The following is a 21939-nucleotide window of genomic DNA, read 5'->3' as shown; positions in this document are numbered from 1 at the left end:
TCTTTTTCTCTTTGAATTATTAACTTGAGAATTTCTGATATCCAGTAGGGGCTTTTAAAATCTATGCATCAAGTACTCCTTAATTGTGTAGTGGCATTTACATTGTCAGATTTTAAAGTGAAGTCTTTACTTTTACCTATTTTCAATCTTAAAAAAAAAAAAAAATCTGTGTATCTTACCCAAGCGCCTTTAAATTGGCAGGCTGATTGTGGACTACAGTACCACAGGGCAATTCATAAAAATAAATGCCAAACACCAGGCAACAATAGAAGGAATTGAAGGTGGATCAAAAGTTTAACAATGCATTTCCTTTTAGAAACGTCAGCATCAGCTTTCTCACAATAAGGAAATAAAGAGGGTTGTTTTCTCCCACTAGCCCAATATTTTAAATGCAAACAAATCAATGGAAGAAAGTAGTTATGTCAGTACGGAGGATATAATAGTGTAACCGGATAGAACAGTTTTGTCAGCCTGAATATGTTTTGATTTGTATATTTATTTAATTGTATGTGCAAGGCAGAACCAAGGTGATAATATTGTTAAATTAGGAAAAAATGAGTTTCTTTTCTTAGAATCAGCTCCAAAATATCTAAACATCTGTGTGACATTTACATTAGTGTCATCCCTATTCATATGGCAGCATCCTCAAATCTGAATTTTTTACGATTCCTGTAAAATCAAACCTAAGAGTCTGATTCTAATTGTGCTTTAATATGCCTCGTCTAACATGTTTCATGAGCTCTATCCTATGAACACACCGCATCTTTCCCTGGATGTCTGTCATTGTGCTCACCACCAGAGATTCTCTGGAATGCTATTTGCAGATGTATACAGTATTGGTGGAGTATGCTCACTGAGAATGATACGGTGTCTAAGCTACAGCCTTCCACTCTCCTAAGATTCTTACTGACCTGATGTCAGGGGTAGAAGTAACTGTAAAACAATATAAAAAAATGTTTTGAGGGGCGCCTGGGTGGCGCAGTCGGTTAAGCGTCCGACTTCAGCCAGGTCACGATCTCGCGGTCCGTGAGTTCGAGCCCCGCGTCGGGCTCTGGGCTGATGGCTCAGAGCCTGGAGCCTGTTTCCGATTCTGTGTCTCCCTCTCTCTCTGCCCCTCCCCTGTTCATGCTCTGTCTCTCTCTGTCCCAAAAATAAATAAACGTTGAAAAAAAAATTAAAAAAAAAATGTTTTGAGGGGGAGGGGGAAGTATGTGAGGAATGTCATTAGTAAATTCAACTTCTCTCTGCTCTAAATCTTCCCTTCAAAGGGTTTTAACAACCAGAGAAAATGGTAACCGGAGGAAGCTCTTGTCTTAGCAGAGCAGGGAAACATCCTGGATCTTTTTGATCACCCTCCCCATTCTCCCGGGTAAGGTGAGTAAATTAACCAAGTGCCTGGTACATAGAACAAGCTTCCACAAGGCCAAGGAAGGGATCATGCTTGTCTTATTCACTATTGGTATTCCAAGCATGGAAATCAGCCCCTGGCACATAGCACCCAATAAATATGTACTGAATAATGATGCTCAACATGTGTGTGTGTGTGTGTGTGTGTGTGTGTGTGTGTACATGTGTGTGTGTGTTTTAACAAAATGACTTCTCTTTGTCTATCAATTGGTCAAGAGATAGAGTATATAGTTATACAAATCCCTAGTCTTGTGCCATAGCTGGATTCACAAGAATTTAAAAAAATTGTTTAACTCACTTTAGGGTGCCCAGGTGGCTCAGTCAGTTAAGCATCTGACTTAGGTTCAGGTCATGATCTAATCACTCGTGAGTTCGAAACTCGCGTTGGGCTCTGTGCTGACAGCTTGGAGCCTGGAGCCTGCTTCTGATTCTGTGCTTCTGTCTCTCTCTGCTTCTCCCCTGCTTGCTCTCTCTCTGTCTCTCTCTGTCTCTCTCAAAAACAAATAAACATTATAAAAAATTTAAAAAATATATTTAACTCATCTTAAAAAAATAACTCTTAAACACCTAATCTATACTACATACTGATACATTTAGGCATGTATTAGATTTTACCGTTGGAAAGATAAAAGATTTTTAGGTTACAAGTAGAATGGTATTAAAGCCAGAACTTGAAATGCATTTCTGACTTAAAACCTTGTGCTCTGTCTCTGTCTATCCTCTAGTAACTTTCTAGATAATATGATGGTTGTGGAGATGGAACAAAGGAAGTCTCCTTTTTATACTTCCCTTTATGAGGCAGCATAATAGATGGCTTACTTTGATTATGGTTGGTTGACACAGTTTGGATTAGACTGTTTAGCAAACAGGCAGATTTGTGTGCAGTTCTGTCATCCATGTTATACCTAAACATGCTGTTGGTGCTCAAATGATACTAAGACAGCAATGCATGCCAAGTATCAGATGCCCTAGATGCTGAATGGTGATAAGCACTATTGACATACGTAGATAAGTAGATTATAAATAGTGGGAACATTAACTTTAATTGAGGTTAAATGATAGTGTAGAAGTTGATGGTGAGTTAGTCATTTTGGTGATGGAGAAGACATACTATTATGTCTTACCTGAGGTCATTGGTACACTTCAGTATCACAGTACAGCAGTCAGAAAAAAAAAAGAGCTGGGTTTATATATGGAATTCACAACTTTATGGATGTGAAATCCAGGTGAGGGGCGTTCCTGCCTACTGCCCATGCTTTGAAGGGCCCTGCTCTACACACCTCTTTATGAGACTAGGATTTACATACCCTCTGAGCACCCAGGACCCTGGAACTTACTGCCCTGCCTCTCCAGGCTGGATCCTCCAAGGCTGGCCCAGGGCTGGAGGAATCACTGAGGGGTGTCCTTTTGCGAGGTGTATGATGTAGTTTGGATGTGCAGGCTGGGGTGTCCTCATGTGTATAAGTCTTTTTATGGTATGAGATGGAGCTCAGATGGGAAGAAAATGGAGTGTGAGTTCCAGGCTGGGAGCCACTATTTCCTGAAGCACCATGTTCCAGTTAATTTATAGTTTTCAGTATTTTTATTTTTTTAATTTTTTCTTAATTTTTATGTTTATTTCTGAGACAGAGAGAGACAGAGCATGAGTGGGGGAGGGGCAGAGAGAGAGAGAGACAGAGAATCAGACACAGGTTCCACACTCTGAGCTGTCAGCACAGAGCCCGATGCGGGGCTCGAACTCACGAACCATGAGATCATGACCTGAGCCAAGGTTGGTTACTTAACCGACTGAGCCACCCAGGCACCCCAGTTTTCAGTATTTTTAAAAGGGTACTTGGATCTCTGTTTGTTAGCTTACCCCAGACCCTTCCAGAGTTAAAGGCAGGCCTGGAACTAGGGCAAGTAAGGTAGCCTATTTTAGTCTCAGTTTCCTCATCTGTAAACAGGATAATAATTGTTCCACTAACCTCAAAGGGTTGGGATGATGAGAATGATATTAAAAATAATGATAATTTGTTGAATGCATATTATGTTTCAAGGACTATACAAGGCACTTTACATGCATTATGTTGAATCCTTACAAATCTTCAGGGCATGCAAGTTTTATCCTCTTTTTATAGAACAGGAAAATAGGCTCAGACAGGTTTTCTCTCCCCGACTTCCCTCCCCCCATCAGGGACACAATAGAGATAATGTATGTGACAATCTTATATGCATACAAGGTAACACCATAGTTATTAATTCATTTACATCACTTTGGGGGATATAGCAGCAAACAAAAGGAACAAAACCCACTGACTTCTGAAGCTTACATTACAGTGGAGGGAGACAATAAAGTGAAATATGTGTTAGATGGTGGTAAAGAAAACAAGGAAGAGAACTAATGCATGTGAAGTTACAGGGAAAATGATGTTTGAATAAAGATATGAAGGGAGAGGGAACAACATTGTAGGTTTTGTTTTGTTTTGTTTTGTTGGGGAAGCAGGGAGATAATTCAGGTGGCAGAGGGAAGAGCAAATGAAAGGCCACGAGACTGGAGCTTGTTCACTATACAGCATCTTCATGTATTCAGAAACAGCATCTCCATTTCCAGTGTGGCTAGGAAAAAATGAGTTCGGGATAGACTGGTAGGAGATGATGTCAGAGAGATAAGGCGTGGAAGGAACAAGGTCCATGGGTCATCCAGGCCATTGTAAGGACTTTGATTTTTAACTTCACATGAGATGAGGAGCAAAGTTTTCTTTCTTTCTCCTTCCTTCCTTCCTTCCTTCCTTCCTTCCTTCCTTCCTTCCTTCCTTCCTTCCTTCCTCTCTTTTCTTTCTTTCTTTCTTTCTTTCTTTCTTTCTTTCTTTCTTTCTTTCTCTTTCTTTTTTTCTTTCTTTCTCTTTCTTTTCTTTTTCTCTTTCTTTCTTTCTTTCTCTTTCTCTCCATTCCCCTCCCCTCCCCTCCCCTCCCCTTCCCTCTCCTTTCCTTTCCTTTCCAGATAAGTGACTTGAGCTAGAGTGAAAAGACTCACTCTGGCTGCTGTGTTCAAAGTAGACTTCTGGAGGCAAGGATAGAAAAAAGGGAGATGAGGTTGTTGGTAATCACAAAGTGCAGGCAAAGGGCGATGCTGGCTTGGACAAGGTAGAGGTGGTAGGAAGAGGTTAGATTCCAGATATGGTACTTTGAAGGTTGACCCGACAAGTTACTGACACTTGTGGGGTGTAACAGAAAGGAAGGAGTCAAGAAAGACTCCAAAGGTTTTCACTTGAGCAATGGGAACGATGTACATGGCATTAACTGGAATGAGGAAAACTGTGGGTGGGGCACTACTGGGGCAGGATATCTAGACCCTGGTTTGCACACATTAATTCTTAGATGTCTATTAGACACCAGATGGAGATGTCAGGTATATTTTTTCACCTCACTAGATTTCATTTTTTTCTTCTCTCTTTAAATTTTTTTTTTAATGTTTATTTATTTTTGAGAGAGAGAAAGAGACAGAGTGTGAGCCAGGGAGGGCAGAGAGAGAGGGAGACACAGACTCTGAAGCAGGCTCCGGGCTCTGAGCTGTCAGCACAGAGCCTGACACGGGGCTCGAACCCACCAACTATGGATCATGACCTGAGCCAAAGTCGGACGCCTAACTGACTGAGCCACCCAGGGACCCCTCTTCTCTTTTTACAGAGCTGTAATAGTATTTATTCATGTTCCTTTGCTTTCAGTGTGGTGGTCTATGTCATTGAGAATTTGATGCTGGGGCTCCACAAAGGGGTGAAAAGATGTGGGGAAGCAGTTTCAGCAAAAGTAATATAAAAGTGTCTAGAGATACAATTTATAACTCAGATCTGATTTCACAAGGTTGGGTAGTCCCTTCTCTAGGAAGCCACACAATCTGTTTAATGACAAAAAGGTGACTTGGGGACCCCAAAATGTTTGCCCACAACCGACCCATTCTACGTGTTTAAAATAAACTAGATGTTAAAAAAGTATGTTTGAACATTTGAAAAAAGTTCAATATAGTAGATCATAAAAGTAACAACCCTCCTCTAAGTGTAGCCTCCACACAGACATCAAAACATGAACTTATTGGGAAGGAGGGGGGAGAAGGGAGAGGAGGCAGATAAAAATAAAACCGTAGGACCAGAACAGCAGACCTGTCCCCGGTGCTCGGCTGACCTTACCCACCTTGACCTGGCTCAGAAAGGGAGAGGGAGAGGTAAATGAAAAAGCAGGAGAGGTGACATGTTAAAAGGCTATGTTATGGTGTCCTCTGCACCACGTGAGTCCGATTTGGAAATCTGGGGTCTGGAGAATGAGATTTGCTCTGCCTCGATGCAAAGCCAGATCTGCCAATGTTTCTGATTATGTCACAGACCTTGCCGTCCGGGTCTCTTTCTAATGACTGATCACCTTTAAATTTGGCATGTTTGTGCGTCTGGGGACGGTACTGGATCCAGTGTGAAACTGGCACTTTTCCATGTCCTTAATCTCCTGGTCATTAAAGTCTCTGAAGGTGGCAGTAAGCACGGAAGGCAGGAGAGGAAAGCTTTCCCTGCAGCAAGCTACAAATAAGCAAAATAAAAACCTCAGAGGATTTATCGCCTCTGGAGCCAAACCCTGGGTTCAAAATGAATGCCCACTACAGCCCATGCCTGCGGGCCAGACTTCTGCTCCGGGTCAACTTTCAGCCCCCTCGGCTTCGGCGTGGCGCCATGAGTCTGAGAGGGGCGACTGGACTATGCAGTGTCTCCCAGGAACCGGGTGGGATGTGGGTACGCGGCACGGCGTGAGACTGGGAAGGGGTGGGGAGAGGAGAGCCCTACGCTTGCACCCGGGCACCAGGACTCGCGTCGCCCCCTCGGGGCCAGGTGGTGCGGGACTCCAGCCAGCTCAGCCGAGGGCGCTGCGACCCTCCGGCGGCCCGAGCGCCGGCCTCACCTGGCGGCGACCGAAGGTGCTGCTCCGGCGGGAGGGCGCGGCCGACGGGCGGGCGCAGGGAGCGCGAGGAGGCGGGACCGAGCGCGACGGGGACGCCCCGCCCCCCGATGATGCGGCGCCAGCCGACTCGCCTCCGCCTTGTCACTCACTCCTCACCATGGTTGCAGCACAAAGCAACAAGCCCCGGAGGCCGCTTCCTCCCTGAGGAGCGGCTCCGGCGGCCGGAGAAGGCGCAGGAGGAGGAAGAGGCGGAGGAAGCGGAGGGGGAGTCGCCGCTTCCCAAATACTCTCTCCGAGGGGGCTGTGTGCGGCTCTCGGCTCCTGGCCCTCCGCCCTCGGACGCCCGCCGCCGGGAGTCCGGACCTGGGCTGCCCGCGGCCCCCTCTTCCCCCTCCCCCGCCCCGCGCAGACCGGGAACAAAGTTGCCGAGAGCGACTGGGCCGGAGGTCTGCAGCCCCGGCCGGGTGCTCTGGCCGCGGCGGCACCGGCGCCGGGGCAGCTCCGCTCCGGGCGCGCTGATGGGGGGAGGCGGTGGCGGCGGAGCCCACGGCGGCGGCCCGAGCAGCAGAGGCGGCGGCGGCGGCGGCGGCGGGGCGGCCCGAGGGGATGCAGCAGCAGTCGGGAGGGACGGCCGAGCCCAATAGACGGAGACTAGGAGCGGTGGCGGCGGCGATCGGGCTTCGCAGCGCCCGGACCTGAGCCAGTCGTCCCGACGGCGGCTGCGGCGCCCAAGTGTCGGAGGACTGGGGACGCGGGAGATCCGAGTGCTTCGCAGAGACTCCCGGGCGGCGGCGTGAGCCCCTGAGAGGAGGGGGCGACCCTCCGCGCCGGAGGGGAGAGGAGGCCCCGTCTGCCTGCAGCCTTCCCCTTCTTTACTGTCGCTTGTACCTCCCTAAAAATAACTCAGGCCCGCCGGGGCCAGGAGGAGACGCCACTGTCCCCGGAGTGGAGCCGGGGGAGGCGTGTCGAGCCAGGCCCGGAGGGAGCCGGGCGCGCCAGGAAGCCTTTCCCGGCTGAGCGGCGAGGAAGAAGAGGAGGAGGAAGGGGAGTTCCCGGTCGCGGAGCGCCCGCAGGGACCCTCCGGGCCGCGGGGCTCGGGAGCTGCGCGCTGCCCGCCCCCTTCGCGCGGCCTCGCTCTCCCGCCGGGTCTCCTGAGCGCCTGTCCCGCGCTCCGGGCCGCCGGGCCCAGCGGAGCCGCCCCCCCGTAGGCCCCGCCGCCGCCGCGGTTTGGCTTATTAGCCGCCGGCGGGCGGGCAGGCGGGCGGAGCGCGCAGGGCGGAGGCAGCGGCTGCGCTGGGCCGGGAGGAGGCCGACGAGGGTGCGGAGCGGCCCCGGCCGGGCCCACGGGGGGAGATGGCGTCCTACGTGGATAACAGCTTCCGCCAAGCGGTGATGAAGAACCCCGCCGAGAGGACCCCCCAGGTGAGACTCGCCGGGACTTGGCTGGATTTGTGCCTCGCAGGCTGCGCCCTTTCCCGTTCCAGTCTCCCCTTCCTGACACGGTTGGCCCCGCGCACCCTACTTCTCGCATTAGGACCCCTAACTTCCCATGGCATTTCATCTCTGTATCTTTTCCCCTGGTCGTCCTGGGTTTATTTTTCCCTCTCCTCGATATTCTCCTTTTCTCTGCCCTCCCCATTACTGACCTTCCCCGTACGTTTGCTAGGCGGAGGAGGGAATTCTCCAATTAGCTTCTCCTCTTCCCAGTGGTACACTAGGGCTTCTGAGTCTCGGGGGGAGGGGGGACTCACCTCCCCGTGGCCAGCTACTCCCGCCGCCCTGGCTGCAGGCGCCTTTCCTTCCCAGGCTTGTGGCCCCCTTTACCTTTAGAGTTCTGTGGTGTTTGGAAAGGTATAGGAAGGAAACTTGTATGGCTCTGCGAAAGACTAATCTGTGTTGACCTTCTAAAGTAAAACATTGGGATGTTTGTGTATTTAGTATTTTGCTTCTTTGAGAAAGGGATGCTGCTTTCCAGTGCAGGGGAAGAAAAGTTGATTAGCTAGCTTAGTGCCTTTGGTTTAAATTGCGGGCTTAACTGCAGAGCAGGCATATTCAGATACACCCCCGGAAAGGGCACCCTGCGGATTCTTTTGGTGTTGCACAACCTTGTCAGAATTAGATAAGTTTGTTAACCTTTATACGTTCGTTTACCATCGGGCTTATTTTTCCTTTTTCTTTAAGTGGAGTTGTTGCTGATGGTGTCGGATTTGGTCGCTTCAAGTTGGACTAGAGAGGGGGAAATTGTATAAAAATGTGGTGGTTAGATTTTTTTTTTTTTTTTTTTTTTTTTTTTTTTTGCTTTTAGTTGCTGACTGGCTAATGACGCATATTCCTAAGCATTGGGATGGTAACTACAGGGGATCCTGCTGCCAACCCTCTTGTCAAATAAGCCCTTCTGATCCTTGGGACCATCAGATATTTAGGATCTGATGCCTGAAAGAGTTGCTTCGCTGGTTAGGTGTTGGACGCCATCTGTTCATACCCAAATGCTCTCCTTCTCTGATGTTGATTATTATTATTTAATGTGGGGAGAACAGAATAAAATAGAATCTTTCACTGGCTGCCATTGGACAAGGCCCAAGAATGGCACCTGGTACCGTTTCTGATTTTTCATTTTTCCTGATGGAGCCGTCACATCTGGGGGATCATAGATCACACATATTTACTAAAAGAGTGGAAGATGTGTGATAATTTTACGAGAATATTCATTTCACTGTGTCTCCGGAAAGTTCCAATTCTAAAGGATTATTTTATCAAAACCAAGCAGTGTCCTGCTTTGATCTTGTCCCTCCCTGGGTGTTGCACTGCCTCCCATGTGCCTTCCTCCTCTACTGTTTGTTTTAAAATTGTCAATTGAACCAGTCTTCTGCACGTGAAAATGCATGTTGTGTGATGGAAAAGCAAATTTCAGTTGAGATATGTCAATTCCTTTCAGTGTTTGAAGTGCCAAATGAAATCATACAAGTTGAGAATATTACAACCCAGCAAGGCAAGTTGAGAATATCAGAACCTAGAAAGGCGGGTCAGAAAATGATGTCATAGGCCTTTAGTGGAAATTAGAGGGTGGGGGGTGGGGAGAGTTGTGCCTTTAGTTGATTAATTAGAATAGCAATGACTTAAAACCTATCAGTTGGGGCGGGGGGGGGGGGGGGTACCAAAGAAGACTGGAAGAGACAAAACCTCCACTGTGAAAGCATGTGGATTGTGCCAAATAAATGAACTGTTAAACTTTCCTCTTCTTGTGCCAGTTGTGTAGAATAGAGTAAAAACTGACCTAGCATAGAACTTGGCCTGATTCAGAAGTGGGCCAGTTACTACTAACACTGCAAGATGAAAGCTTCATTGATAATCTGAAAGCACATTTCCCTCCACCAAACCTTCATAGGAAAAGTAAACACAGAGAAAGCTATCAAACATTTTGAACATTGTTAAGTATCAGCCGTATTAACTTTGATGTTCATTTGGTTATTACTAACACAAACGTCATGTTCGCTTATTATTGTGTTAAAGAGAAAGTAGCTTGAAATGTGAATGTTTTCCCATCCTTACCTGGCTTGTCAAAAATAATCTTGTAAAAGTTTGATATGTGCCCAAAAGTAAAAAACATGTTTTGGTAGAAGGCGCTTTTTATATTGAGTGCTTTGTTAAGGACCGGAAGTTCGTTTGTACTATTTTCTCATTCATGCTTGAGAGTTAGACTTTTGTAATATGACGAAAACAAATGTATTAAATAAACTTGGTATCATGAAAAGAAGGATGTGAATTAGGAAAGTTTTGCTGTCATGCTTCCTTCTGTTTTTCGGGATAGACTTGATAAAGGAGTTCATATGATTCTCATTACAGGCAAAAGGAAGATGCTATAAAAGAACAGAGGAAATACATATTTTTTTTGTTGTTAAATTCAGGTTTTGTTTTGTTTTAAACCCCACTATCCCAGTTTCTCTCTCAAACTCTTGAAGGCATAGCTTTGTATTTGGGTCAATCAGTTGCCTACAAGTTAATAGTGATGTTACTAACGTAACCTAAGATGTTAACTAGAAGAGAATTTGGGGGTGGGGAGAGTCCCAGTATAAACACAGAGACTGCAAATTAGGGAGCTTTTCATGCACACCTGAAAAATAGGAACCTATTTAGCCACATCATTAGAGAGGCAGAATGGTAAGGTGAAAAAAAAAAAAAAGCCACCTGAATTTTTAGCCAAATCATGCATAGATTTCAGAGTCTGTCACTCTTTCATCTGATATTCTGAGAGGATGAAAAAATCTTTGATCCAGTGTGTGTTCCACATTATGTATCTGGAAACCTGGCTAAATTTTAATCAATGGGGCACTGTATTCTAAATAACCCCTTGAAAATAATGTACACTAAATGTTCTATTGATATTTTTCAGGGCACCTCTGTTGAAAAACAGGACTCTTAAGTAATTGCTTTATTAAACTATTTGGGTTTATGCTTTAATCATTTAAATGAGAAGCTTGGTCACCAAAGCAATTTAGTAAAGTAAAAGATGTAAATAAATTGCAAGCAGCTTTATCCCCCAAGGCTTTAAACAATAAAATGCTTTTTCTAAACCATTTTATTAACTTGTTGAGTTCAGACCCTTTGTAGTTGCTTCTGTAGTGTTTATATGCATGTTTTTAGTTTTTCAGGTGAAACATCTATTGCCTTATTGTTTTCTTTCAAGATCTAATTTAGTGTGTTTTTAGGTAGTTATAAAAGTAATTTTTTAAAATGGTATATGTAAAACAGCCACATCTCATTTCTTCCTAGTTAATAATATTACTTTGTCCTCACTATTGAAATTTTTTGGGCTCTTGCACCTTTCGATTTAGATGTTAACTCATGAATTTTTCAGCTGAGAGTTCATAACAGTGTTAAGACTTAATTCTTTGCAAAGTCACTTAGTCATAATGAGAGGGCTGAAAAAATACCTTTTGTCCAGAGAACTTTAAATTATGAGAATCTGCACAAAAGAATATCTCTGGTAAATATTTAACTTTTAAATCTAGTGGGAAGAATTGTGTTTATTACAGTTACATTTTCCATTTGAAGTTCTTTTTATCATTGTTTATGAGCAGTTTCATATTTTCATTTGATAACTTACACTTTGATTATATTTTAGCTCATTTCGGGGCTCTAGTAATAAATATTTGGTTCTTATGTAGTTTTTGCTCAAAAAACACAACTAAATGATTTTTGTGCAATTAAAAAAATTTTTTTTTTAACGTTTACTTATTTTTGAGAGATAGAGACAGAGCACGAGTGGGGAAGGGGCAGAGAGAGAGGGAGACACAGAATCTGAAGCAGGCTCCAGGTCTGAGCTGTCAGCACAGAGCCCCACGCGGGACTCCAACTCACGGAGATCATGACCTGAGCTGAAGTTAGACGCTTAACCGACCGAGCCACTCAGGTGCCCCGACTTTTGTGCAATTTTGAAAAGCATGTTTCACTAAGTAATGCGTGTTTGGCCATAAGCATTTACCTTTTCTAACAATGATATTTGAATTTGTAGGTTAAAAAATATACACATTTTTAACTGAAATACTAATTTCAGACTATATTAGCATGTGACTTTGAACGGGTGAGTACTTAAATTTCTGGTAAAAATTAACATTCTTTTGTAATATTAGTAGAAACTTAGTTGCCTTCACATAAGCTTTTAAACATTTAGTAATTAACAGTTCCATAATTAGCTTTGCATATCTTGGCTGAGGTTCAAAATGAATGTCTCCAACTGCATTGCTGTATGTGGACCGGTTTAATGTAGTTCTTCTCAGACCCTGGGCTTTAACAGAACAGTTACAAAAAATAATAATAAAATAAAACTAAGAAAAGCAAGAGGACTACTCAGTTGCTAACTTGTTTCATTTTTTCCCTTCAAGAAAGGATGTAAAACAACAAAATAAGCCATAACCTTCTATTATCATTTTATTAAAGGTCTTGCCCTTTAATAAGAAAGGGAGGATACACTATCATTCCAAAGCTTAGTTCTTGAAATCAAAAATTCTTTGATTCCTAAGAAAACTACCTATTTGTGGTTTTACGGTTTTTAATATTTCTGTGGGTGTGAAAACAACTTTAGGTGGATTTTGTGGGGAGTTAAATAACATGAGGTCTACCTTTGGTGATATTTGAAATTCAAGTCACATATAGTAACAGTGGGATATAAATTGACTATCTGAAGTAAGGATATAAAAACCTTTTAAAAACACAGACTGTGCTTCTTATTTGAAAACTTGTTTTTTAGTTACTTATTTTGTAAAATAAGTTTTATAGGTAAGGAAGAATTGTGATTACCTGAAGTAACTTTGATCTAGACTAGAAAGATAAGGAAATGTGGTGATAGTTCTTTGATATCTGAATTTTATGAGCCATTCCCTCTCCTCACCCTGTTTTTGGCACCAGACAATTCTCTCATCTGTAAATGAGAATAATAGCTTCCTGAGGTTGTTTTGTGGATTAAGTGAAAGAAAATACACTTACTATTTAGTGCAATATCTAATAGTAGTTATCATAGCACATTAAAAAAAATTTTTTTTAATGTTTATTTTTGAGAGAGGTAGAGACAGAGCATGAGTGGGGAGGGACAGAGAGGGAGGGAGACACAGAGTCCAAAGCAGGCTCCAGGCTCTGAGCTGTCAGCACAGAGCCTGATGGGAGGCTCCAACTGTGAGATCATGACCTGAGCTGAAGTCGGAAGCTTAACCAACTGAGCCACTCAGGCGCCCCTCATCGTAGAACATTTTAATGAAATACTTTTTACCATACCTTGGGAATTCAAAGATGAAATGAGACATCTGTCCCTCAGGTAACTCACCAGTGTATTGCATCTTTTAAGTAGGATGTGATTCATTAGTGCCGTAGCAGATGTCCTGTGCCAAAACTGAAGAGGCTGTGGGCTCTCTGGGTGAGATGTCCTGTGCTAACACTGAAGAGGCTGTGAACTTTTTAGACAACCATGTAGTGAGTCTTAGGGTAGTAGGAATTTACCAGTCGGTGGACTAGAGGGCATGCAGGCTATTCCAGACTGACCTGCTGTCATACAAGTAGCACATGTGGTTGTAAGAAAATATGTGTAGGCCTTTGTTCCCTGTGCTTGGAGCCACGGGAGTGAATAGGAGGTGGGGAGTTATTTCACTGGAGTGTAGATGGTTGTGGTTGGAAGGAGAGGAGAGGAGACCAAGAATTTTTAAAGGCTGATGTCTGTTCTTCAGGCTTGAGGTGGTTGGGAGCTTGATTTACATGGTGGAGACAGAGTAGAATTATTGCAGTAGTAGGATTTGTTGGACAGGCTGGCTGAATGAATGTGTGCACATTTATATCAGCTACTAATTGTATCAAACGATGTGCACATGATGCTAGTTAAGCCTAATCATGTAATGATCAACATTTCCTAATTCATAGGAAAAATTTCTAAGTTGCTAAATTTTTTTTAATAAAATTTTTTTTTTAACTTATACTTTTTTTCCCCCTTAAACTTTGATATCTTCTACATTTTGGAATCTAAGAAAATTTTTTTTGTTTATTTTATTTATTTTGAGAGAGAGAAAGAGAGCAAGTGGGGAGGGGCACAGAGTGAGGGGGAGACAGAATCCCAAGCAGGCTCTGTGCTGTCAAGGGCAGAGCTGACATGGTGCTCGAACCCACGAAGTGTGAGATGACCTGAGCCAAAGTCAAGAATCAGACGCTTAACCAACTGAGCCACCCAGGTGCCCCTCTACCTTCTGGATTCTAATGTAAAATATCTGATTTATCATATGCTGAATAGGTTAGTATTTCTTAATTTGTAATGATGTTTTTAAGCATTCTGTCCTTTGGAAGAGATTAATATCTCAATTTAAGAAGGAAAAATGGATTTATTTATATAAAAATGCACCATTGACTTATGATGGCACAAGGTAATGATTGTAGTAAGTGTTTGAGAACAGTTCCTTACTCCCCATACCATTTTTGTTTCAATAGGTTGATGTTGTTAAGTTAGGTAGGAGAAGCCAGTTATAGTACATATTATTGCTCTTTTGTAGCATTGTCAGAGATTGAGTTAGTCAAAATATGTATAGTAGTTATAATTCAGCCTTTGTGTGGAGAAAAAAGCTGATTGCTACTTTATTTAGGCTGTTAGGATTTTATCTTTTCAGGAAAAAAAAAAAATAAAACCCTCTGGTCTCACATGCTAATTAACCACTACTTTACTGAACTGATTACCTTATGTGTTTCTTGTTGTACTCAGGTGTTTCCTTTTCTCCTTCAGTTTGTGAAAGGGTTACCTTTGTGGTCCTGGTGGGCTTAGTTTTTGTGGGGTGGGAAGTTTAGTTCTTGCATTTTAAATTGTCTTGGCTCCACAATTTCTGTGCTTTCACATCCTTAATCATAAAAAGTGTTTTGGAGGAGTTGGCATTTGTGACTTGAAGGGGAACTTTGTTTCGTCATTGGAACTAAACCCTCTTTTTTCTTGCTGTAGTTTCTCATTGCTTGTCTTCTTGCAAGTTGAAAATCATAAATTGTGGGTGTTTAGGATTTCTCAAATACCTTAATATAAGCTAAATGAATTGAAATAAAAATGTATATTTTGATCCTATTAACAGTTGGTAGTTTAGTTGACAAACCAACACTCACCATAATAATTGGCCCTTAGCACTTTCCTGTTCTTCTCTAACTCATGGTATTTGCTGCCACCCAACATAAAAGCTACTAAGAAGAGATGAAACCCTAAAGAAGAATTAGCCATTAGCTGGTTATTCTGAAGAGACCTGGTAGTAACTTTCTGAGAAGCTACCTAGCAATCAGTGGATCTGAAGGGTTGAGGCACACTGATGATTATCTGATTTCTCCTGAGTATTCACTCAAGTAAAAACTCATTATCTTTTTTTTTTAAACTTGGTAGTTTCAGATAATTGATTCACATGTAGTTGTAAGAAATAATGCAGAGATCATGTGAACCCCTTACCCAATTTTCCCCATTAACAGCCTTTTGTGCAACTAGAATATCACAACCAAGATATTGGCATTCGTACAGTCTAGATACAGAACAATCCATCACCATAAGAATTCCTCCTGTTGCCCTTGTGTAGACACAATCATTCCCTGACCCTGCCTCTGTTAAGGACTAATCTGTTCTCCATTGGTAAAATTTTGTCATTTCAAAAGTGGTAAATACATGGAATCATACAATATTTGACCTTTGGGATTGGCTTTTTTTCACTCAGCATAATGAAAGCTTATTACCTTTTGGCTAAAATGAATTTCTGCTATTGTCATTGAGTGGTTTGAGTTGTGTTCCTGAAATACCAAGGGAGTGGGAGTTAAAGTGGATTTAAATAGTGACAATGATGAGAAAATTCCATGTTAATATGTATAAAATAATAACCAAAGATTATAAGGTCTTGAATGAGCAAGAGTTGTGATGGTATAACACATTGGGATATTTCAATACATATAATTTCTTTCCATAAAATTTTTTTGGGGGGGTCATAACAGAAGTGGTCAATCTAACCATAGCTATCAATGATCCCTCATTAAACAAAACAAAACAAAACAACAAACCCTTGATCATCCTTAACTGAAGTGACATTTTTACAATTCAGAAGAAAGTCTAATGAATGTATTTACAAAGGAGTCCCAGTGGTCAGTTTGAACAACAAAACAGAGTTATAACTTCTGAGGGAAAACTATCCATGAGCTCATACCAATATTAAGTAAATAATTGAATAAATAGATAAGTGGGGGAGAAGAGATTGCTCTTTGTTACTGTAGAATTCCAATTAAAAAAAGTGTTCAGAAAGAATGATGGAAATAGAAAATCACAAGTAGACAAACATCATAATAATTGTTGTAAGCAAGAATCCTCAGTTGATGTCAAAATTAGTGGGTGAAAATATGATGAGAGATATATATTGGATATCGTCAGAATATTTGCATGGTCTCAAATTATCTCCTCAAGATTAATTAATTAAAAGAGGAAATCAGGGGCTCCTGGGTGGCTCAGTCAGTTAAGCGTTCGACTTCGGCTCAAGTCATAATCTCATGGTTTGTGGGTTCAAGCCCTGCATCAGGCTCTGTGCTGACAGCTCAGAGCCTGGAGCCTCCTTCGGATTCTGTGTCTCCCTCTCTCTCTGCTTCTGTCCCCCTCACGCTCTGTGTCTCTCACTGTCTCTCAAAAATAAGTAAACATTAAAAAAATTTTTAAAAACCAAAAAACAAAAGGAGAAATCAGTGCTTTTATAGTGAGGAAAACTGGTAGACACTAAGTGAACCAGGTTAATCAAAGTTATATCACCAGTGCGAAGTAACAAAACTCAACTGAGTAAATTTAAGGATCTAATTGGCTTTATTGAATGGTTCTTGAACCAAGCAGCATCCCATCTAGCAAACAGGAAGGAGCTCCCAGAAGATGTAGAAGATAGAAGGGAGAAGGGATAATGAAAGCAGATTACTTCATCTTCCTCTGGAGGATGGAAAGGATCTATGTGGCAAGCTACCTCATTGGTGTTGACCAGTTAAGACTAATTATTAAGTCTTGGTTTGGTTACGTGGGTTTAGTGCAAGTGAGTCCACTTTGGGCCTGTTGTTTCTTTTTAACCCCAGTAATAAGAAGACATATCATCCAACCTTATGCTACATTGAGAAGAGTACATTTGTGATAGTATTCTTACTAAAAATACTTCAACCTAAATGTCAGAAAATATCAGGCAAACTCAAATTTTAGGACATTCTACAAAGTAACTGTACAGTGCTCAAAAGCGTCCAGAAATGCTGAAGAATTGTTACGGATTGAGTCTAAGGAAATGTGATAACTAAATGAGTTGTGAGATTCTGGATTAGATTCTGGACGAGAAAAAAAAAAAAATGGCACTAGGAAAGTTGGTGAAATTTTATCAGTTAGATAATTTTACTATGGTTATTTTATTTGTTAAATTATGGGAAGCTAGATGAATACATAGGATCTCTGAACTGTTTTTGTCTGACTTTTTTATTCTAAAGTTATTTCAAAATTAAGTTAAAAAAAGGCATAGCTTTTGGAGTTTTATTGTGACTCTGATAAGGAGCCTCAAATTAAGATACTTTGAAAAATCATCTTTTTCCTGATTAATGACTTAATCTTATCGAAGAGCCTAGTCCTTTTTAGCTAAATATTTTGTATGCTTTGGACCATTAATGATGTGGGTGAAGCAATATATTAGTTGGAAGAAATTTAAAGTGCACATACACACTAACGGATAAGTGGACAAGAAGAGCTGAAATAAGTTTTTAACTGTTCACCTTTATTTCTATCTGAATCTTGTAGATATTCACAAAATGCCATATATTTTACCAGTTTTGAATGTTTCATAATCCTGAATTTTAGTGACTTTGTACATTCGGTATAAGAAAAAACGTAGGAAATAAAATATTCCATGTACATTAAGTACAATAGAAACGAAATTGTGGTAGTAGCTTAAGGAAATGAGTCTAGGTGAAATTAAGGTTGTAGATGCTCTCTTTTCCTTTCCTGTGAATGTAAAAATTATCTAAATTATTACTTTTGGTGGGCGTGAGGGGGTGGAGGGAAGGAAGAGGCAAGGGTGTAAGACGGTCAGAGGCACTATTACTACTATGGAGGTGATAATACTATCTAAGCTGAATGTGGTCTGTACTTTCAGTACTTTTTAGGACCTTTTGTATTAGAGTAAAAAAAAGGAATTTCTTTTAAATCAGTTCAAAGTAGAAATATCTTTACAAAAAAAATATTTTTATTCGTATGTACACCTTTGTATTTCAGTTATAAAGCCAACTTCTGCCATCCATCCCCTCTCCCAGCCCTCTTCTCCTTCAATTAGCCACTTACTTTTCCTATTTATTGTGGTAAATACTGGAGAATGCATGCTGTATTTGTATATTAAGTACTTTTTTTTCTTCTGAAAAAAACTGGCACTGGAAGATTGGATTAAAAATATGGCACCTAATATTTGAGATAACTACAAATAAATTATAAGGCTGAAATTATTTACTATTTTTAATTATAAAGATATAAACCACTTAGTTTCTGTATTTTAAGAGTTTTTATGTTTGATGTTTTCAGTAATAAATTACATTTGAGGGCACAAGTGAAAAAGAAAAGAGTTGACCGGGCTTTAAGTAACAAGTCTTCAAAATAAAAAATGTGAAAATACGTAGGTGTAGGCTAAACCTATTTATTTTAACGTTCATTGAGTTCTGTATATATAACTGTATTATTCAAGCTATGATATGTTATGCAGTCTTGCAAACTCTTGTTTCTTTTAAGCTCACTCAAATTTATTAGAAAATACGTGGTGAAGTTAGAAATATTTGGCCATCTCAGTTACATTACTTATTGTATTAAGAAACTGCTTCATCAAATGTATACATTTCCAAACAACCAGAGAGGAGTTTTAAGAAGTTAAGAGTTTAAAATAATGAAATGCAGTAGCATAAAAAGCCAAGAATTGAGGTAAGGAGAATTTGACTGCCTTTCAGTTTTGTTCCTAATCTCCATTCATGTAGAGCTGGAAGAAATTGAGGAGCAAACTTGAGGGGGCAAATTTCATCTGCATACCTGTCCCTTGTCTTTCTATTTAGGAGACCACAAACTTCTTTTAGAGGCAGACAATGTAGGACCCAAAAGTTCGTTCCAGTATGAATCTCCAAATCCAATGATTGGGATGAATGGGAATTCCTATCTTGATTCCATTTTCTTTGGTATGGTTTAAATCTATATCACACAGAGAAAACTCTGTGTGGGAGGTAACATGGTAAAGTCATTTTTCTTTAGAAGTCCTTGTTCCCACTTTATGTATTCTGGGCTGGCTATTTTCCTTTGTACTTACACATTTATATCTTTAACTGTATTCACAGAATAGTTGTTCTGAGTTCAGTTAGTGTTATTTCCTTCATGTGACCTAGTCCTTATGTATGATCTTGGATTTTGATGTCAAACTCCTTTGTGGTCTGGGGCTGGTTACCTAACTTTAATGGGTTTCAGACCTTTGGATTTAATGGACTATTAAAATTTCATAAAACACTGGGGCACTGACATTGATTTGTCACTTATTTTGCCAGCTAAGCATGTTAAAATGAATGTAAACTTGTTCTCCACTATTCCTATTTCATAAAAGAAAGGACATTTTGATATAAAAATAGAAAATCACAGAATAAATTAATTTAGCTTTGTTTTATTATGTTACGGTTTTGTCAAGGATTGATGAAAGTTTTACCTTCATCAAGGATTGATGGGTGTGTATGGTAATATTACCTCATATTGTGAAGATTAAATGTGTTCATGTATATTAAAGTTCTTTGACAGGCTCTGGCATAAATAATTTAATGAATAGTTAATAGTTAGCAGTATAATACTTTAATGTTTGTTATTAATATTATTTTCCAATTGGTATTCATTTACAATCCGATCTTTTCCCCTCAGATAATCTTTCTTTTTTTTTTCTTAATGTTTATTTATTATTGAGAGAGAGAGTGTGCGCAAGTGAGGGAGGGGCAGAGAGAGAAGGAGACAGAGGATTTGAAGCAGGCTCTGCACTCAATGCAGAACCCGATGCAGGGCTCGAACCCACAAACCCTGAGACCATGACCTGAGCTGAAGTCGGATGCTGAACTGACTGAACCATCCAGGCTCCCCTCCCTTACATAATTTTTCATCATTAGTGTGCCTTATAGCTAATTCACCAAAGTGATTTGTTAGATGAATCAATTTCATAGGCTTGATTCATAGCATAAATTGGGTTTGGATTGCATCAGTCTACAGGTAACCAAAAACTATACACATAGGCTTAGTTATAGTCTTACTTTTCTCACACAACAAGAAATCTAAAGGTAGGTAGTGTAGGATTGGTGTAGATGCTCAGAGATGTCATTAAGGAAACTAGCTCAGTCTCCTACCAAATCCTACTCAGTGATTTTGGTTTTAGTCACAAGATGGCAGCTGCCCCACCAAGCAGAATAGAAGGGAGAATGTTTTCTTGGTAAGAGCTCATCTTTTATTTGGAAGGAAAGCCCTTTCAAGGTACTTATCATTGGCCAGAGCTGTGTCACATGCCTACCACTAGTAGCAAAGGAGGCTGGGAATTCAAGTATTTTGCTTTCAAGCCTCCGTATTACAGAAAGGCAGGAAAGAAAGAGATTAAGATGAATGAGTGCTGTGAGCTGATAGTATTTGTCCAACTTAATTTGTGTAGGAAACAGATGATTGTAATAAGTTTATGCAGTAATTCTCTGGAGATCGCTTTGAAAATCTTACTGGATTATACAGCTACATTATTATAGTTACAGTTATGGAATCATACAGATATATAGCTGCTTGGTTATTAATTTTCTGAACTGCAATCTCTTATTTGAAAATAGAAATAAAAAATACCAGTGGGTATTATATGTGAACCTTATATGTAAATATAAATACATAAAGTTTTTGATATTTATTGAATATCAATGCCACTTTTAAATGTAATCATTTCTATGTGGTAACTGTTGATTTACACATTGATTTAAAGTTATGGGGCGCCTGGGTGGCTCAGTCGGTTGAGCGTCCGACTTCAGCTCAGGTCACGATCTCGCAGTCCGCGAGTTCGAGCCCCGCGTCGGGCTCTGGGCTGATGGCCCAGAGCCTGGAGCCTGCTTCCGATTCTGTGTCTCCCTCGCTCTCTGCCCCTCCCCCGTTCATGCTGTGTCGCTCTCTGTCTCAAAAATAAATAAACGTTAAAAAAAAAAATTAAAGTTAAATGTAGGCTTACATTTCTCTTTTTTTTTTAATGTTTATTTATTTTTGAGAGAGAGAGAGAGAGAGAGAGTGAGTGAGTGAGGGAGAGACAGAGAGGGAACAGAGGATCCAGAGGCTCTGTGCTGTCAGCGGAGAGCCTGATATGGGGCTCGAACTCACGAACTGTGAGATCATGACCTGAATCAAAGTCAGATGCTTAACCAACTGAGCCATCCAGGCACCTCTAGGCTTATATTTCTAAATTAGTTACTCTTGTTTCAAATTTACTCCATTTTTAAAATTTCAGAAATTTTCATTTTTTAATGTGCTCCATTTGTGTGTCTTATATTACTACATGTAGTAATACTTTATTTTCCTGTGACTTTAAGGCTACAATTGTCATTCCTCCCAGAAGTTGAGTCATCACTTTATACATACATATACATTTGTATACAAAACATTTGTAAAAGATAGCTGTTTAGTTTTCTGTATTTTGTTGAGTCCATATGTCTGTCATAAACATGTCTTTAAGAAAAATGGTTTGACATTGAATGTTACACAAGACTAGTTTTGACACTAAAACTTCAAGTATGCAAGGTGTCCTGCCTTAGTGCAATTGTGTTTAGTTATGGGCTTTTTATGGTAGCATTCAAGATTTATATAGATAAATGGTGCTTATGTGTAGTGAGGTCAGTTAAACAATTTGCTATCAGGAGCTAATGACTAGAAATGTTATTGGAAAGAGTCGTGGTTATTTGTCATTTAAAAATAGTGTGTGTTTTCATAAGTTACTTGTTTGAGGTGGGTGAGGTGGAGTGTAATGTCTGAAATTGGAGTCTGAGTTAGGACCCTGATTTCATTTAAACTGGATTAGCTTGCACTGTATCTATCAGCCTCACTAGAGA

The 21939-nt window shown here is 40.9% G+C and overlaps 1 protein-coding gene across 5 annotated transcripts in view; it reads left to right on the top strand.

Moving 5' to 3' along the window:
* The first annotated feature begins 7076 nt into the window (after positions 1-7076).
* The window catches only part of RAPGEF2 (Rap guanine nucleotide exchange factor 2), a 249298-nt gene continuing 234435 nt past the window's right edge, over positions 7077-21939 (top strand). For all 5 annotated transcript variants that reach the window (XM_045464234.1, XM_045464217.1, XM_045464265.1 and 2 more), the window contains exon 1: positions 7077-7752. In XM_045464234.1, the coding sequence (XP_045320190.1) occupies positions 7684-7752 (69 nt within the window). In that variant the 5' untranslated portion in view covers positions 7077-7683. The remainder of the gene's footprint in view (positions 7753-21939) is intronic.

Source organism: Leopardus geoffroyi, chromosome B1, assembly GCF_018350155.1.
Source record: "Leopardus geoffroyi isolate Oge1 chromosome B1, O.geoffroyi_Oge1_pat1.0, whole genome shotgun sequence".
Taxonomy (NCBI): domain Eukaryota; kingdom Metazoa; phylum Chordata; class Mammalia; order Carnivora; family Felidae; genus Leopardus; species Leopardus geoffroyi.
This window is presented reverse-complemented; position numbering and strand designations above follow the sequence as displayed.